Source organism: Heterodontus francisci, chromosome 30 (assembly GCF_036365525.1).
Source record: "Heterodontus francisci isolate sHetFra1 chromosome 30, sHetFra1.hap1, whole genome shotgun sequence".
NCBI classification, from domain to species: domain Eukaryota; kingdom Metazoa; phylum Chordata; class Chondrichthyes; order Heterodontiformes; family Heterodontidae; genus Heterodontus; species Heterodontus francisci.
The window spans coordinates 32,762,202-32,777,727 of NC_090400.1; the positions used below are offsets into that span (position 1 = coordinate 32,762,202).

General features: G+C 43.4%; 1 protein-coding gene and 1 long non-coding RNA gene across 3 annotated transcripts in view; one reads left to right on the top strand and one right to left on the bottom strand.

Annotated features, from left to right (window-relative positions):
• LOC137346664 (argininosuccinate lyase-like) overlaps positions 1 to 12,424 on the bottom strand; it is a 64,964-nt gene extending 52,540 nt beyond the window's left edge. For both annotated transcript variants that reach the window (XM_068010312.1, XM_068010311.1), the window contains exons 1-2: positions 12,393 to 12,424; positions 1,771 to 1,882 (exon numbers count right to left, since the gene is read on the bottom strand). In XM_068010312.1, the coding sequence (XP_067866413.1) occupies positions 1,771 to 1,882; positions 12,393 to 12,409 (129 nt within the window). In that variant the 5' untranslated portion in view covers positions 12,410 to 12,424. The remainder of the gene's footprint in view (positions 1 to 1,770; positions 1,883 to 12,392) is intronic.
• On the top strand, positions 1,053 to 10,018 carry LOC137346665 (uncharacterized). The gene is made up of 3 exons (XR_010968746.1): positions 1,053 to 1,125; positions 4,352 to 4,433; positions 9,051 to 10,018. It is a non-coding gene; the product is annotated as an uncharacterized lncRNA (long non-coding RNA).
• Positions 12,425 to 15,526: the final 3,102 nt, after the last annotated feature.

The window sequence follows — 15,526 nt, forward strand, 5'->3', positions numbered from 1 at the left end:
TTAATTCTGCCTTGGTCATAACAGCGTGTAAGTTCTTAGTCAACCAATGAAAAGTAATGTGCATCGCAACACAGAGGAATATTCTCCATTTCCCAACAGAGCCTTCTTTAATTGCTTAATTGTATGACAAATTCACATCCTTGAATAAATGGGGGAGAGCAGGAAATTGGCACCGAACTCAAAGGATTTGAGCACAATAATGACATCTACACTCATTTAATTAGAATTATTTTACACTAGGCCAAAAAACAGCTGAGCTAGGCCGGGGAGGCTAAGGATAAAAATGCCCCTGCATTAAAAGGCCACACAAACTGGCATAAGCCAAGCATGCCAACACTGATGGGAGAACTGAGGGGAAAAGTTAATAAGGAAATAGATGCCAAGAATAAAACCGGCAGGGCGGCACAGTGGCGCAGTGGTTAGCACTGCAGCCTCACTGCTCCCGTGACCTGGGTTTGATTCTGGGTACTGCCTGTGTGGAGTTTGCAAGTTCTCCCTGTGACCGTGTGGGTTTTCACTGGGTGCTCTGGTTTCCTTCCACAGCCAAAGACTTACAGGTGATAGATAAATTGGCCATTGTAAATTGCCTCTAGTGTAGGTAGGTGGTAGGGAATATGGGATTACTGTAGGGTTAGTATAAATGGGTGGTTGTTGGTCAGCACAGACTCGAAGGGCCTGTTTCAGTGCTGTATCTCTAAATATAAAATAGAACAGAAACCAGAACATCTGTCTTCTCTTGTGAATGCAGACTGTCATCCATAATCTCTAGTTGTGTAATATTTCAGTGCAGGAAAATGAGTGTGTCCTGAAAATATAGTAATGTTCTCCAATGAGGGCTAGGATTTTTCCCTTGGCGAATTGGAGCCATTGACTGACTGAGAAGTCAGCGGCGAACCCGCTACCGCCTAGCCTGGGGATCCGACAGCATTTTGCGGTTCCCCGGCCTTTAACTGTTCTGAGGTGGGACTTCCACCCGCTTGAGGCAGGAAGTCCCGCCTATTGGAGCTGCCGGCCAATCAGCGGGCCGGCAGCTCTTGGTCCCAACAGTGCCGCTGGGAGCAGTGGCCACTGCTGGGACTGCAGCCCAGCTTGAAGACGAAGAGGTTGGGGAGCCCCAGAACCCAGGTACGTTTTTGTTGCCTCGCCGTGGGTGATCGGTCGGGCCCTGGCGAGGCAAGGGTGGTCGATTGGGGGGTGAGGGACATGCTGGAGGTTTGGGGTGGTTGGGGCATTGGGAGAAGCCCTTCGTCGGGCACAGGGTGCCTGAACAGGAGGCCCCCCCAACCCCCAAGACCGTCAGAGAGCCGCCTGCGGCGGAGGTGGGAGTGGGTCGGGAAGGGGCCCCCGAGCCTCCCACTCCATTTTATGCTCCCTCACCCCTCGCCATCTTCCCGCTCTTTGGGGAGGCATAAAATTCCAGCCGAGGAGTTTTCATTGAGTTCTGTATGTGTGCTACAATTGCCGCAACCATGACCAGTATTGCAACACTGTACAGAATGAAAAGTGAGGGTGGGATCTTCATCAATTGTGATGCTATCCATGGTGAAACAGCCCTGCCAACATTTACTGTCCATAATTGTAAGGGAAGAATGGGTGGCGAGCAGGAGTACAGCTACTATTGCCCAGATTATCTGCACCCTCTACAAGGAGAGGAGCAAATTAGCAGGGCAAAAGGAAAATCACAATTGGAGAAAATACTGGACATCCTCCCTTAAAATATAAAACTGGAGCTTTCCTCTTGAATTAAAAAGTTGAGGGAAAACATCTTACCTCTGAACCAGCCATTTCTAGTGTTGGACTCCAGACATGTAGAAGGAGTTCTGAAGCACACAGGTAGGTCGAAGTCTGTGGAGAACAGACTGCAGCTTCGTCCGCGACCTGTCTGTGGAATAAACAAGTGTCGGTGTTTATTCAAGCCAAAAACATTCAGTGTCAGCTCAGGACCTTTGGACAGGCTACAGCACTCTGTAAAACACAAACCTGCCACTCACAGTACTCGGGTTAATAACTACTCTCTATATAGGTTCAATTCTCATTAATTTCAATCTCGAAACTCCCAGTTCCAGAAACCAGAAAGCAAATCACTAATAGAGACTGCTGGGATTCGAAGTCCACAACTAAACCTGCTCCATTTACTCCAAACTATATCATGAACCGCTCACATTTGTTACCTTCTAAATCAAACAGTCCCTGCAGATGGATTCCATGTGTGATACTGTACTCTGTGCTTGCTCAGCTTTATTCACATTAATTTATTTTATACATGTTTCACAGTATAATAGCAACATAAAAGCTTCTGCAAAGTCTTGCACTACATCGTTTATGTAGAGCTGTTAACCCTCCCGAACTGTCCTGGAGTCACTAGGGAATTAAAGATTAATTTCCTCGACTCTGCAGGGAGTAACCCTGGAGCAAATCATAGAAGCGTTCAAATAAATTGTGTTTCTTTTCGTTTTCTCTTGACACTTTTGCTTATTTATATATTATTGTTTATATAAATATTGGGCATTGGGGTCTAAGGCGGGGTGGTTGTGGTGAAACCTTTAGGAATATGTCGAACAACAGTTGCCTAACAGAGTAAACTTCTTTAATGTAAAAGCAAAATACTGCGGAGGCTGAAAATCTGAAATAAAAACAGAAAGTGCTGGAAATACTCAGCAGGTCTGGCAACATCTGTGAACAAAGAAACAGAGTTAACCTTTCACCTCTGTGATCTTTCATCAGAACTGATAAAAGTTGGAAACGTAATAGGTTTTGAGTGAATTAAAGGAGGGAAGGTGGGAAGAAGAGCATTTGGGAAGGTCTGTGTTAGGGTGGAGAGCAGGATAGATTAAATGACAAAAGGGCTTATAGTGCAAGGCCAAAGGGAGTGGTAATGGGACAAGAAACAAAATATGTGCCTAGAGGAGGTGTGAATGGCAAGATCTTGGATAGCTGCTGTCCAAAAGCAAAGTAAAGGGTATAAGGACGGAACAAAAGAAAAAAAAAGAAAAACAAAACAAATTGGGTGCAGAGGTTACAATCTAAAATTGTTGAACTCAATGTTGAGTCCAAAAGGATGTAAAATGCCCAGTCGAAAGATAAGGTGATGTACCTCATGCAGCATAATTACAACATGGATTGTCTTGGCATAGAGTATGGTTGAAGCAGAGACCATTGCATCTTTTAAGTGAGAACTGGATAAATATTTGAAGTCGAGGGCAATGGGGAGAGAGGTATGGGCTGAATGACCTTCTCTGTGCTGTAAACTGTGGTTCCACAGTCCTAGGTTTCAGTTCCGCAAAGATTTGGTCTGCATTTGGAGACTGCCTTCTTGCCATCATTGCAATTGATGAGTGACAAGAGAAAGGCCAAATTATAACAAAGACACATTGCACAATATTGTGTGTAATGGCTGTGTTACATAACTGCAAGATACGAAAACCACTGTCCTAAACAACAACAACAACTTGCATTTATATGGCACCTTTAACATACTGAAACATCCCAAGGCATTTATAAATAAATCAGACCTTACTGAAGGAATAGAAATGTTCATTGTTTAAGTCAATAATACGACTTTGAGAGGAACCAGCTTGTAATGTTCAGTCTATATCTTCCAGGTGTCACGCTCATGCTCATGAGAAATGCAGAAATGAAAATACAAAAAATAAACTGAAAAGTTAAATAATTAGTACAATTTTAAAAGACTGGTACATCTGCTTTTAACAAGATGGAGGTTACAGTCACATGACAAGTACCACCTTCTATGCTACACTACATATCCATGTCCACTAGCAGTAAAAGTAATTAACCCTGTCAACAAGGAAATGAGACAGCTTATTGCACATGGATGTGAGCTATAGACAAAACAAGCCAAAACAAAGACACTCACAGTCTCTATGGGCTGAATTTTATTCAGGCACCGCACTCCACGGCGGCGCCCTTTGAACTCAGTGGGGTGCCCGCATTCAGCGGCCGCTGCAGAGCCCCCACGATATTTCGATGATGTGTAGAGGGGGCCTCCATGTCCCCGGCAACGGCATCTGGCACCACTGCGCAGGTGCCGGCTCCATTTATAAAGGACTTTAAGCCCTTAGAATTATTTTAAATTTTTAAACAGGCAGCAATGTTACATTTTTATTAAGCAATAAGAAATATGTGAATGGCCCTTCCCCAACCCCCCCAATGGTCATTTCAATGCCTGAAATGACTAACACGTGCCTTTTTCCCTGCCCAAATTTTACCCCCTAAACTTCTAACATTTGGCCTTTTACCACTTCCCACCATCCCCACATCCAATAAAAATTGATTTCCCTGCTCCTCCACCCCTCCCTGCCTGAAAATTTTATTACTCCCCCCTCCCCACCAGGTTCTCGCCTCGGAACATTTTGCGGAGCTCTGAAGACGCACGAAGGCTGAATGGAGGCCATAAAATTGGCGTGGAACAGCGGGTAAGTGCACCTGAACATAATTACTGTCGATTTAAATATGCAGATGAAGGGCCCGCGCCAGGTGGTGGGGGCGCTGGACCGAGATCCCCCCGTTGCCGGTAATATGCGGCGAGCCCTTCTCGACGTCGTGGGTCGAGGCGGGCCTCTGCCCGCAAAATTTTACTGGTCCCCGCGCCGCGGGAAAATTAAACAAACAGGTTTCTTGTATTATTTTCTTCTTTACAGTGCTAGAAACAAAATACATGGCCAGATTTAATGCTAAGGAGTTTGAGGAGCAGGGAAACATATCTCATGATAAATTAAATCCGTTAAATAGTGAAGATTTAAAAACCCTAGTTGCCCAGGTAGGAGTCATTTTCAAGTAAAAGGCAAAGAAACCTAAAATAGTGAAGAGTTTAAACTTACCCCTGAAACAGAAGAAGAAAGCATGGAATCAGAGTCTGAAAAGGGAGCTCTAGCTAGAATTCAGTTGCAAAGAGAAGGGATACAGATACAGTTGAAAAAACAGGAGTTGCAATTCCAGAAGGAAAAAGAGGAGAGTTTCAACTTCAAATGGAAAGAGAGTTTAATTTGAGAAGACGGAAACAGCAAGTAAGTTTGAGTTAGAAAGGCTGCAAACCCAAGATGAGAATGCTGCCAGCAACTCAAACAGTACTCCCAATTCAGAACAGAACATTGGCATTATGAGACACTCAATACTAGTGCCAAAATTTAATGAAGAGGAGGTTGAGTCTTATTTTATCTCATTTGAAAAAATAGCTAATAGTCTAAAATAGTAAAAAGAACATTGTATTATCCTCCTGCAAGGTTAATTGGTGGGCAGAGCTCGCAAAGCTTTTTCTCTGTTATCAGAAGAGAGTTCTTCTGGCTACAAACACACTAAAACAGGAATTCCAAATGCATATGATTGAGCATTCAAAGCCTATCGACAGAAATTTGGAAACACTAAGAAAAGACTTACCCAGACATTTATTGAATTTGAAAGAATTAAGCTTATAGCTTTCGATCACTGGATATGATCGTTAAAGTTAGACCCCTCATATGAAAATTTGAGAGAGGTGATTCGACTAGAAGAGTTTTTTTAAATATCCAGTTAATATCAGAACCCATATTAAGGAGCAGAGAAATGCAAGGGTGAGAGAAGCAACAGCCATGGCAGATGATTATGAGCTTACTCATAAACCCTTTTCACAGGGAAATCCTTCCAAAATAATTCCCAGATTTTCAGAAAAGACAGAAAATGGGAAAGTGATAAAAGATGGGGTGTTAGCATCAGGGAAATACAAAATGAGAATGCAACATGCCCTCCACCAGTAAGGAAAGAAAATGCAGAGGGCAGGAATATATACCACAGACTTGTGTGTTCCCATTGCAGTAAAGCAGGGCATATGAGAGCTGACTGCTGGAAGTTAAAGGGAAAGTCAATTAATTCAGTAGGAGTGCACAAGGTTACCAAGAAAAGGGTGCCCAAGCAGTTGGCAAGGCAGACTCGCCTGTGGTCCTATTTGTGGTAAGGCACCTCTAAAAGAATACTGCCGTAGGTATGGCAGAAATAGAGAAAGTTTCTGAAGGCTATCAGGATTTTGTTTTAAAAGGAAAGGTGTCCCCAAACCCATCTAGTGATACAAATCCATTGTCTTGCTTCGAGACGCAAGGGCCACTCAATCCCTCATGCTGGGTAAAGGAATGACCTTCCCAACAGAGAGCTCGCTAAAAGCAAGGGTTCAGATAAAAGAGATTGAAGGAGGATACGTGTCTGTACCCCTGTATCAGGTCTACTTGCAGTGTAACCTCATTTTTGGATGGCCAGCTGTAGAGATTGTCCCTAGTCTAACTGTGGCTGGAATAGACTTGTTCCTCAGCAATGATTTGGCTGGTGGTAAGGTTATAGCAGCCCCAGTAGTCTTAGACCAGCCAAATGAGGCCAGGAAGACAGAACAAATACAGGAGAAAGTCTCTGGAATCTTTCCTGCCTGTGTAGTAACCAGGGCCACAGTGAATAAAACTCCCCCAATGAAAGCTGAGCTGGGAAATCAGTCAGATGACTCAGAGGTCTGGCGAGCTGAAACGTTTTGGAGATGTAGGGGAGGTATACAGTAGACCCTCCTTAATTGAAGCCCAACAGACAGATCCTGATTTGCAAAGGATAGTACAGACAGCCTATTCTGGGGCAGTAAAAGCAATAGAGGAGCAAAGCAGTATTGAGGATGAACTGGATCAGGAAGAGAACCCCGAAAATTCTCAAATTGAACCCCCTACTGCCAAATTGGGAAAACACTGAAATTCTAAGGAGATTAGACACAATGCTTGACTATCTCTCGGAACAACAAAGACGGGACCTAATCACATTACTGCAGGAGTTCAAGGAGGTCCGTAGGGTCAAATCAGGTTGCACACCCTTAACAGTACATTGTTATGGTCAAGTGAGGAGGGGTTGAAGAGCTTCCCCTTTCTCCTTCTCTCTGTTTGACCACAACAGGTTTAATTCTTTCTTAAGGTGGATGTACTGGCCAATTCAGTAGGTGTTTGATTACTTACTTGCTATGATCATAACAAGAACTAATTGGACAGGTTTTCTTGAATTTAACAAAGAAAGAGGTTAACTTTATTGTACCTAAACTGAACTAATGAAAATAATAAACAACACATCAACTCTCACTCACACACACACACACTAGAGATTTACACACACACTAATAGGTTACAGAGTGGGGAAAGGTAGATTGGTTGAGTTCGTATCCGTAGAAAGAAAGGGTATACACTCTGTGGTGTTTGGTGATTTGGCTGGCTTCTAGCTGAATTCAGTGGTCCTGAGGCTTTTAGTTTGAAGAGGTAGATGACTGGTTCGACGGGTCTCTTGGGCACAGCGATGCAGAAGATTTCCTCCAACAAGGTTTCTGATTGTAGCTGGAGTATGCAAAGGTGGTCAGTCAACAGGCAGAGTTTGAAGCTTGTAAGCTGAAATGGAGTGTGAGAGAGAGAGAGAGAGAGAGAGAGAGAGAGCGATACCCCTACTTGGGTCTGTCCGTGTCAGAGTCCAGAAGCCTCTCTCCTCTCTGGTGCAGAAAGACACAAGCTTAAAACCACAGATGGGGAGGGGCTTGTTACATGACAGTCACTCAGTGAGCAGTTCGCAGTATTTCTTCTTCTTGCTAAAAAGAACATGTAGTTCCCTTAAACTTCCTGGGTCTTGGTTCTTGCTGGAGACTGAGCAGACATTTCATCTCCCTCCTCACAGCCCTTGCAATGTAGGATACAGTGTTGTAAATTAGGTGGCCATCCTAAGCTGCTAGCAAAGATCCTTTTAGCTGGTCTTTTTAAAATGTCTTTAAAAAAAATAAAATTCATATCTCCAGTCTGTGGATTAAAGAAAATTATCATTCAACAAAGCAAACTGGTGTGAGAACATGATGTGGATGTAGGGGAGACCCCACTAATAAAACAGAACACCTATAGATTGAACCCCAATAAGCCAGGTCAGGTTTGCAAGAAAGTCCAGTACATGCTGGAAAATGATTTAATTGAAGCCAGCCAGAGCAAGTGGAGCTTTCCTATAGTATAGGCAAGTTCAAATGACCCAGCAGGAAAAGGAAATCTAAGGTTTTATTTCCCCTGATGGCTTATTTCAGCGCAAAGTAATGCCATTTTGTCTGAAAAATGCCGCAGCCACATTTTATAGATTAATGAACCAGGTAGTAGCTGGTTTAAACAACTGTGTTGTTTACCTCCATGACTTGTTAGTTTTTTGGCAACACCTGGGAAGGCCATTTAAATCTTTTAAGGGAACTCCTTAAAGGTCTACAGAAGGCACTTGTGGCCAATTTGGCAAAAAGTGAATTTGCCAAAGCCAAAGTAAGCTATTTAGGCCACATTGTAGGCCAAGGTCAAGTGTTGCCAAGGGCAGCCAAAGTGCAAGGCCTGGTAGATATCCCCATTCCAAAAACCAAGAGGGAAATCATTCTGTTCCTGGGAATCTGTGAGTTGTACTGTAGATTTGTTCCCACTTCAGCACCTCAGCTGCTCCATTAACAGACCTGCTAAAGAAAAGTGCAAAGGTGGTGTGATCAGAGCAGTGCCAGCTAGCACTCGAAAAGTTGAAGGTAATTTTAACAAACGACCCAATATTGGCAGCCCCAAATTTCAATAAACCTTTTAAGATGGCTATTGGCACCAGTGATGTTGGAGCAGACGGAGTTTTACTCCAAGATGATAATTCAGGCTTTGAAAGACCAATTGGCTATTTCTCAAAGAAACTAAACAGACATCAAAAGAAATAATCCACCATAGAAAAAGTAGCATTAGGGCTCCTCCTAGCTCTTCAACATATCAAAGTCTATGCGAATAACAGACACTAAGAGATTCAAATTTACACAGACGACAACCTGCTCACATTTCTGGAAAAATTCAAAGTTAAAAATGCCAGGCTTTTCGATGGAGTTTACTCCTCTAACCATTCAACCTAAAAATTATACTCATAGCAGGAAAAAAAATGTTCTAGTCAATGCACTGTCCAGGATGTAAAAAAAAACTGTATCCACAAAGCTTGCACTAGATTCTGGGCTGGAAGCCTAAGCAGTGTATGTGACCCTATATCTTCTTTCTTCTTTTCTTACTAAGCCACCAGAAACAAACAAAACAAAAAGAAATCCAAGACATTTCAATTTTTCCCTTTTTCAAGGGAGGTTTCACGCTCACGAGAAGTGCAGAAATGAAAACAAAGAATAAACTGAACAGTTAAAAAATTAGAACAATTTTAAAAGACGGATACATTTGCTTTCAACAAGATTGAGGACACAGTCACATGACAAATACGACCTCCTGCACTACAATACACATCCATGTCTACTAGAACTAAAACCAATTAACCCCTTCTACAAGGAAATGAGACAGCTTATCACACATGGATGTGTGCTATACACAAAATGAGCCAAAACAAAGACACTCACAGACTCTACGTCTCTAACTACCCTTCATCACAACAGAGTGTGGACAGCCCTCATATTATCAACATGGGGCCATCAAAAGCCATTGTACCAGCCCATCAGGAACTGAGGCCTAAAGTCAAATGGGTAAAGCTAACGCTTAATGAGTTTACCTTTAAAGGTAATCGTTTTGAAGAACAAAGGAATCTTTCAAGTTCAGCCATCAAGTCATCAACATGAGCCTGGTCTCTCTCCAACCACACAGTCAACATTGAAAGCTACCTTGAATTTCAACACAAGGCTGAAAGAGAGAGAGAAAGAGAAAGAGACCTGTTCCAGCTAACATTTGAACCGTGCTGAGACAAGTTGAAAGCCAACAGCAGCAGAGAAAAGAGAGTTGCTTTGAAATAACTCCTCCACCTTTGAAAACTGAACTAAGAACATCAGCACCATATTCAAACTGAAGTGAACCACCAGAAATCTTCAGCAACACAGCAAATACAAGACAACCAGCAAACTGGCCTGCAACTTTAAAACTCACCTTCCAAGAGGATCCCACAGGTTTTACTGAAACAACAGACTTTTACACCTTGAACTCTTAACACCTCTTACTCTTTACCTTCTATCTCTTCTAGAGTGTGCTTATGAGAGTAAATGCATGCGTGGGTAAGTTTGTGAACATTTCAGGTGATGAATATTGTTCAATAAATATTTCATCTTCTGTTTTAAATCTACAAGAAAAGCTGTTTATTGTAAATTGCTGTTATTTGGCCACAAAACACAGGGGCTGGAACACTAATTGAAAGAAAAACACTGCGGTCAGTTGGGAGGTAAACAGTGAAACCAGCCACTCCATCACCCATCTGACCATAACACAGGGTTGTGCATTTCTATTCTAAATTTGTAACTGGTTTGCTATCATCTTATGAGGTCTTTTGTGCTTCCAATGTACATCTTTGTGCTATGTTCAAACTGAATTGAAGTTTCTCTGGAAAGAGAGGAGGGAAAAACAGAAAAGGACTCAGCTTATGCTGATCTTACCACTTGCTAGCACAAGAGCCAGGAGCAGGCTGAGAATGAAAGTAAGGCAAAACATTAGCATAAATACCTGAATAAAAACTTCTACCTATGCAATGAACGATGCAGCATGAAGTGTGCATTCCCAGGTAAGTAGTCATGTTACAGTGTACTGTGCACTCTGTTTCCAGAGTTGATAAGGGCAGATTTACCAAAATGGAGCCTAGCAATAAAATTTACAAAAGGATGACAAACGCTACGTTGAAGCTTCTTCCAGCGGTGAGTGGAAAAGACACTGAAATGAGGTTCATCTAATTACACTAGACTGAAAGAGTTCCTAATTGCTCCAGTGAGTTTTTATTGTCTGATTCACACAGGCTTGTACTTAATTACCACGGCTGGGATTTTACTAGCCCACTGGAGAGGGGCTGGGCAGGGGGAGGGCTGGTAAAATGATGGTAGGATGCATCAGGAGGGAAGCCTGGAAAATTTTGAGAAGCGAGAACGGCAGTGCATTGCTGCTCGCCAACCGGAGGCTGACAGCCAATTAATCCAATTAACTGGCCTATTAACGGCCATTTTATGCCTCCGCCGGCATTTCACCAGTTACATCGAGGCGGCCTCTCAGCAGCTTTGGGAAGTCTTCCCTCCCTGAGGCTCCATTTCCTACAGAGTGGCCCTCGACTCACAATGGTCGCCCCCCGCGGCTCTGAGACTGGCATTGGAAGGCTCACCCCTCCAATCACCGTGACGTGCCTGCCTGGCCCCGGCATTTTAAAAAATTCTCACCTGCCTTTAGAGGGCGCCTAACATAGGAGCGCCCTCTCCTCCTCCCTGCAGTCTCAGCAGCAGCCACTTCTATCAGTAGCGCTGTTGAGGCTGCTGAGCTGCTGGCCCTCTGATTGGGCTGGCACATTGGTCCTGCAGTTGGCATGTGCAGTCTCGGTATCCACATTTGGCCCCAGTGGTGGGACTCATGCTGTGCCTGTAAAATTCTGGCCTTGAATCAGCCATGACTCATATTGATGTTTGCTGTCCACCAACATTGGCTGGAAAGTCCATGTGGATAGATGCTGGGTGAGGACAAATTTGGGTTTGAATGATGCTGCCAGTCAGATGCCTTGTGAAAACTCACTGCCAAAGTTCACAAAGTATAGCAACTTGCACAACATACAACATTACAACTGGCAGCCCTGGGGGAGTAGCACCTTTAAGAAAGGAAGGAAGAAAATGGAGAATAAAAAAATTGAACATATATGCTTTATTAAACATTTTAAAAAGGGCTGAATAAAGTATTTCACTTGATACTGTTTATTGCTTCCCAATATAAACATTTCAAATACCATCTATTGCTCACATGGCTGGAGGAAGGGTATTACAGGGCCTTCAGGTAAATGGGAATCCTTACTGTATTCTAAATTATGTGTTATATTCATTTTGTAATTGTTCTGGTAATAAATTAAGTAAATGATCTAAGTTATAAAGAACATCTTGTCGAGGTTAAGTCACAGTTTTATGGAATGAAATGTTATTTGGATTTATTTATCTGACAACAATATTATTTTCCACCAAATGGGGACAGCATTGCGCTTTCTGAAAACTTTTAATAACTCCTTACTGTTGCTGAAACTAGTGACCTATCATTTTATCATTTACTGGTGTTTAGGAGTTAAAGGGAAACACATCTATAGTTATATAAAGGAGAGCATGTCTATGCTAATATAAAGAACATTTCTATGGGTATGTCTTATTCTTTTTATTTTCAAGCATTTTTCCCATTAAAACAAAGTACATAATTGTAACATTGATTAATTGTGTACTTTGGTATATAAAAAAAACTGTCACATGATATTCTTCATAAGTCAATGGGCCTACATGTAGTTTTTCTTCCCTGCATTCTCAATGGGTTGAAATGAACCCAGTGTCTCCATCTCTCACTCATTCTTTCACCTGGTGCTCTCCACTGAACGTCCAATTCTCCGACAAAATATAGATTATTAAGACTCAAGTTTTGTGTTACCTGTTACTACTTCTCATTTATCTCAGTTTCTTTCCACATTTAGTGTTGTCATGCAGTATGGATCTTGGACTTTCATCCGGATTTCAGATTTGGGAAAAGGGAATCATTGTGTTATCCATTACTCAACATTTCCACAACGTCAAACTGTTGCTGATCTTGTCAATCACAGGCTCAGAATCCAGGAGTGAAAGGCCAGGAACCAACGGCATCACTGACATCCTGTATTCAATATATTTTTTCTTTGATTGTCCACTTTCTCCCTTTCTCTCTTAAAGGTGCTACACCCTCTGGGGCTGCCAGTTGTCCTCTGGTAACCTATTCAAGTAGTTATCCATTGCCAGCTTTATTCATTGTGGTGACCTTTGCTATGAAAATGTAACTATCTGCATAACATCGCTCTAGGATAAATAATCGGCAACCTTCTTTGCTACTGTAAGCAGAAAAAATGTCAGCACAGCTTTAATGAGGTTTTGTAATAGCCTGTGTTGAGTGATACTAAAGCAGAAGAAAGACACTTTTAGTACTTCAGTTACTGAATAAATCATTCTCAGATAACTGAAACTGAGTTTATGCCATGGTATCAATGTTGTTATTTTTCTGAATTTCTGTAAAGCTTAGCACAAAAGCCCCTAGTTTACGTTGAATCTGCCTTTGGTATAGGGCTGAGACTATGAACTAAACTTTACGTCGCCCCAGTGGGTCGGATGGTGGTGTGGGGGCGGATGCGGGCGGTGGAAAACTGAGCGGGAGGCTCCGGGAGGCCTTCCTGCTCCGCTCCGCCTCCAGTCAACTTTTCGGAGGTCGGGCGGGGGGAAAAAACAGCCCACCCACCTGAGGCCAATCAAGGCCCTTAAGTGGCCACTTAATGGCCACTTACAGGCCCTCGCCCACCTCCATGAGTATTTTACCTGTGTCAAGCGTGCTGAGGACGTGAAAGGCCGTGGGGGTGCCATGGTAGTCAGGCACAGGGTGCCCAATTGAGGGCCGTCCCCACTCCCAACCTACCCCCGGGACTCAAGACGCCTCATTCCCCCAAACGACCACCATAGCCTCACCAGGGCACGGCCGATTGCCCTGGTGAGGCATGCTCAACTTACCTTCACTCCTGGCTCCATGTCGTCGGCTGGGCTGCAGTCCCAGCAGTGGCCACAGCTCCCGGTGGCACTGCTGGGATGAAGAACTGCCGGCCCGCTGATTGGCTGGCAGATCAATGAGGTGGGACTTCCTCCTTCAAGCGGGTGGAAGTCCCGCCTCATGACAATTAAAGCCTGGGGACCTGTAAAATGCAGGACAGATCCCCGGGCTAGGTGGAAGCAGGTTGGCCACCAACTTTTATGTCGGAGGTGAATTCCCGTCTGCCTAAGGTAAAATCCAGCCCTATGTGTTATCTGACAGGAATCATTTGCCTGCAATGCTGTAGTAGGCTATACTTTAATTTGCATTTCACAAATAGCTGGAGGTTGTTTAGCTTCTCCAGATGGATCACTGTGGTGCTCCATCTGGTGGCCCAGCTGAGTACTGACAAAGGTCACCCAGCCGAAAGCAGGTGGATTTGAGAGTCAGGCAGTGCTGAACTCAGATTTTGCAGGCTTCTGTTTGAAATCAAGAGGCTCAATGACTTTATAGGCTATTTGGAACACGATCTTAATTATAGGCTGCTGGTTATTTGTAGATACTTTATGAAGATCTAGAATGGAAAATCAGCCACTTGCTGTGGGAAAACTAATCTAATACTGTATTTAGTAAATTAATTTTGAGGCTGAAGAGCATGCATTTTGTAGCATTAATCAGGCTGGTGGCAGTGGGAAATGGGACAGATATGTGTAATGCTGGATCTTTGCCAGTTTAACATTCCACCTTCTGCTGTCATTTACGACTTATTCGCCCATACGAGTTAAGGGCAGAAGTAGGCCATTTGGCCCATCAAGCCTGCTCTGCCATTCAATAAGATCATGGCTGATCTGTTTTTGTCTTGAATTCCACACTCTCATCTACCCCCGATAACCTTTGATTCCCTTGCCTGACAAGAATCTATCTACCTCTGCCCTAAAAATATTCAATGGCCCCGCCTCCACCACCTTCTGAGGCAGAGAATTCCAAAGTCGCACAACCCTCTGAGAGAAAAAAATTTCTCCTCATCTCTGTCCTTAAAGGGCGATTCCTAATTTAAAACAGTGCCCCCTAGTTCTGGATTCACCCACAAGAGGAAACATCCTTTCCACATCCACCTTGTCAAGACCGTTCAGGATCTTATATACCTCAATCAAGTCTCCCCTCACTCTTCTAAACTCCAGTGAAAACAAGCCCAGCCGGTCCAACTTTTCCTCATAAGACAACCCGCTCATTCCAGGTATTAGTCTAGTAAACCTCCTCTGAACTGCCTCCAACACATTCACATCCTTCCTTAAATAAGGAGACCAAAACGGTACACAGTATTCGAGATGTGGTCTCACCAATGCCCTGTATAACTGAAGCAGAACATCCTTATTTCATTTTCAATTCCTTTCGTAATAAAGGATAGCATTTCTGGCGGTGAATGAAGCAGTCTGTCGATTTTTAGTTTGGTGCATGCAAATGAGGTATTGCTGTCTGACAGCCCATTTTCCTTCATTTTTGTTTCATTTATACTAGTTCATTATCATGCCGGTTTGATATGGATATCGGGTTGCTGTGCACCATGGAAACTGCAAAATAGAATTGAAAGGTGTTACAGATAGGTGAGATTCATAGAACCATAGAAAAATTATGGCACAGAAGGAGGCCATTCAGCCCATCGTGTCTGCACCAGCCGAAAAATCTAGCCGCCCAATCTAATCCCACCTTCCAGCACCTGGTCTGTAGCCTTGCACTTCATAGAGCCATATATGGCACAGGAAGAAGCCATTCAGCCCGTCAAGTCCATGCCAGCTCTTCATGGAGCTATTCAGTCAGTCCCACTCCCCCACTCCATCCCTGTAGCTCTGCAAGTCTATTTCCTTCAAGTGGCTATCCAACTTCCTTTTGAAGTCATTGATTGTCTCCACTTCCACTACCCTTATGGGATGCAATTCCAGGTCATTATCACCCACTGTGTGAAAAAACATCCTCATATTCCCCCTGCATCTCTTGCCCAAAACCTTCAATCTGTGTCCCCT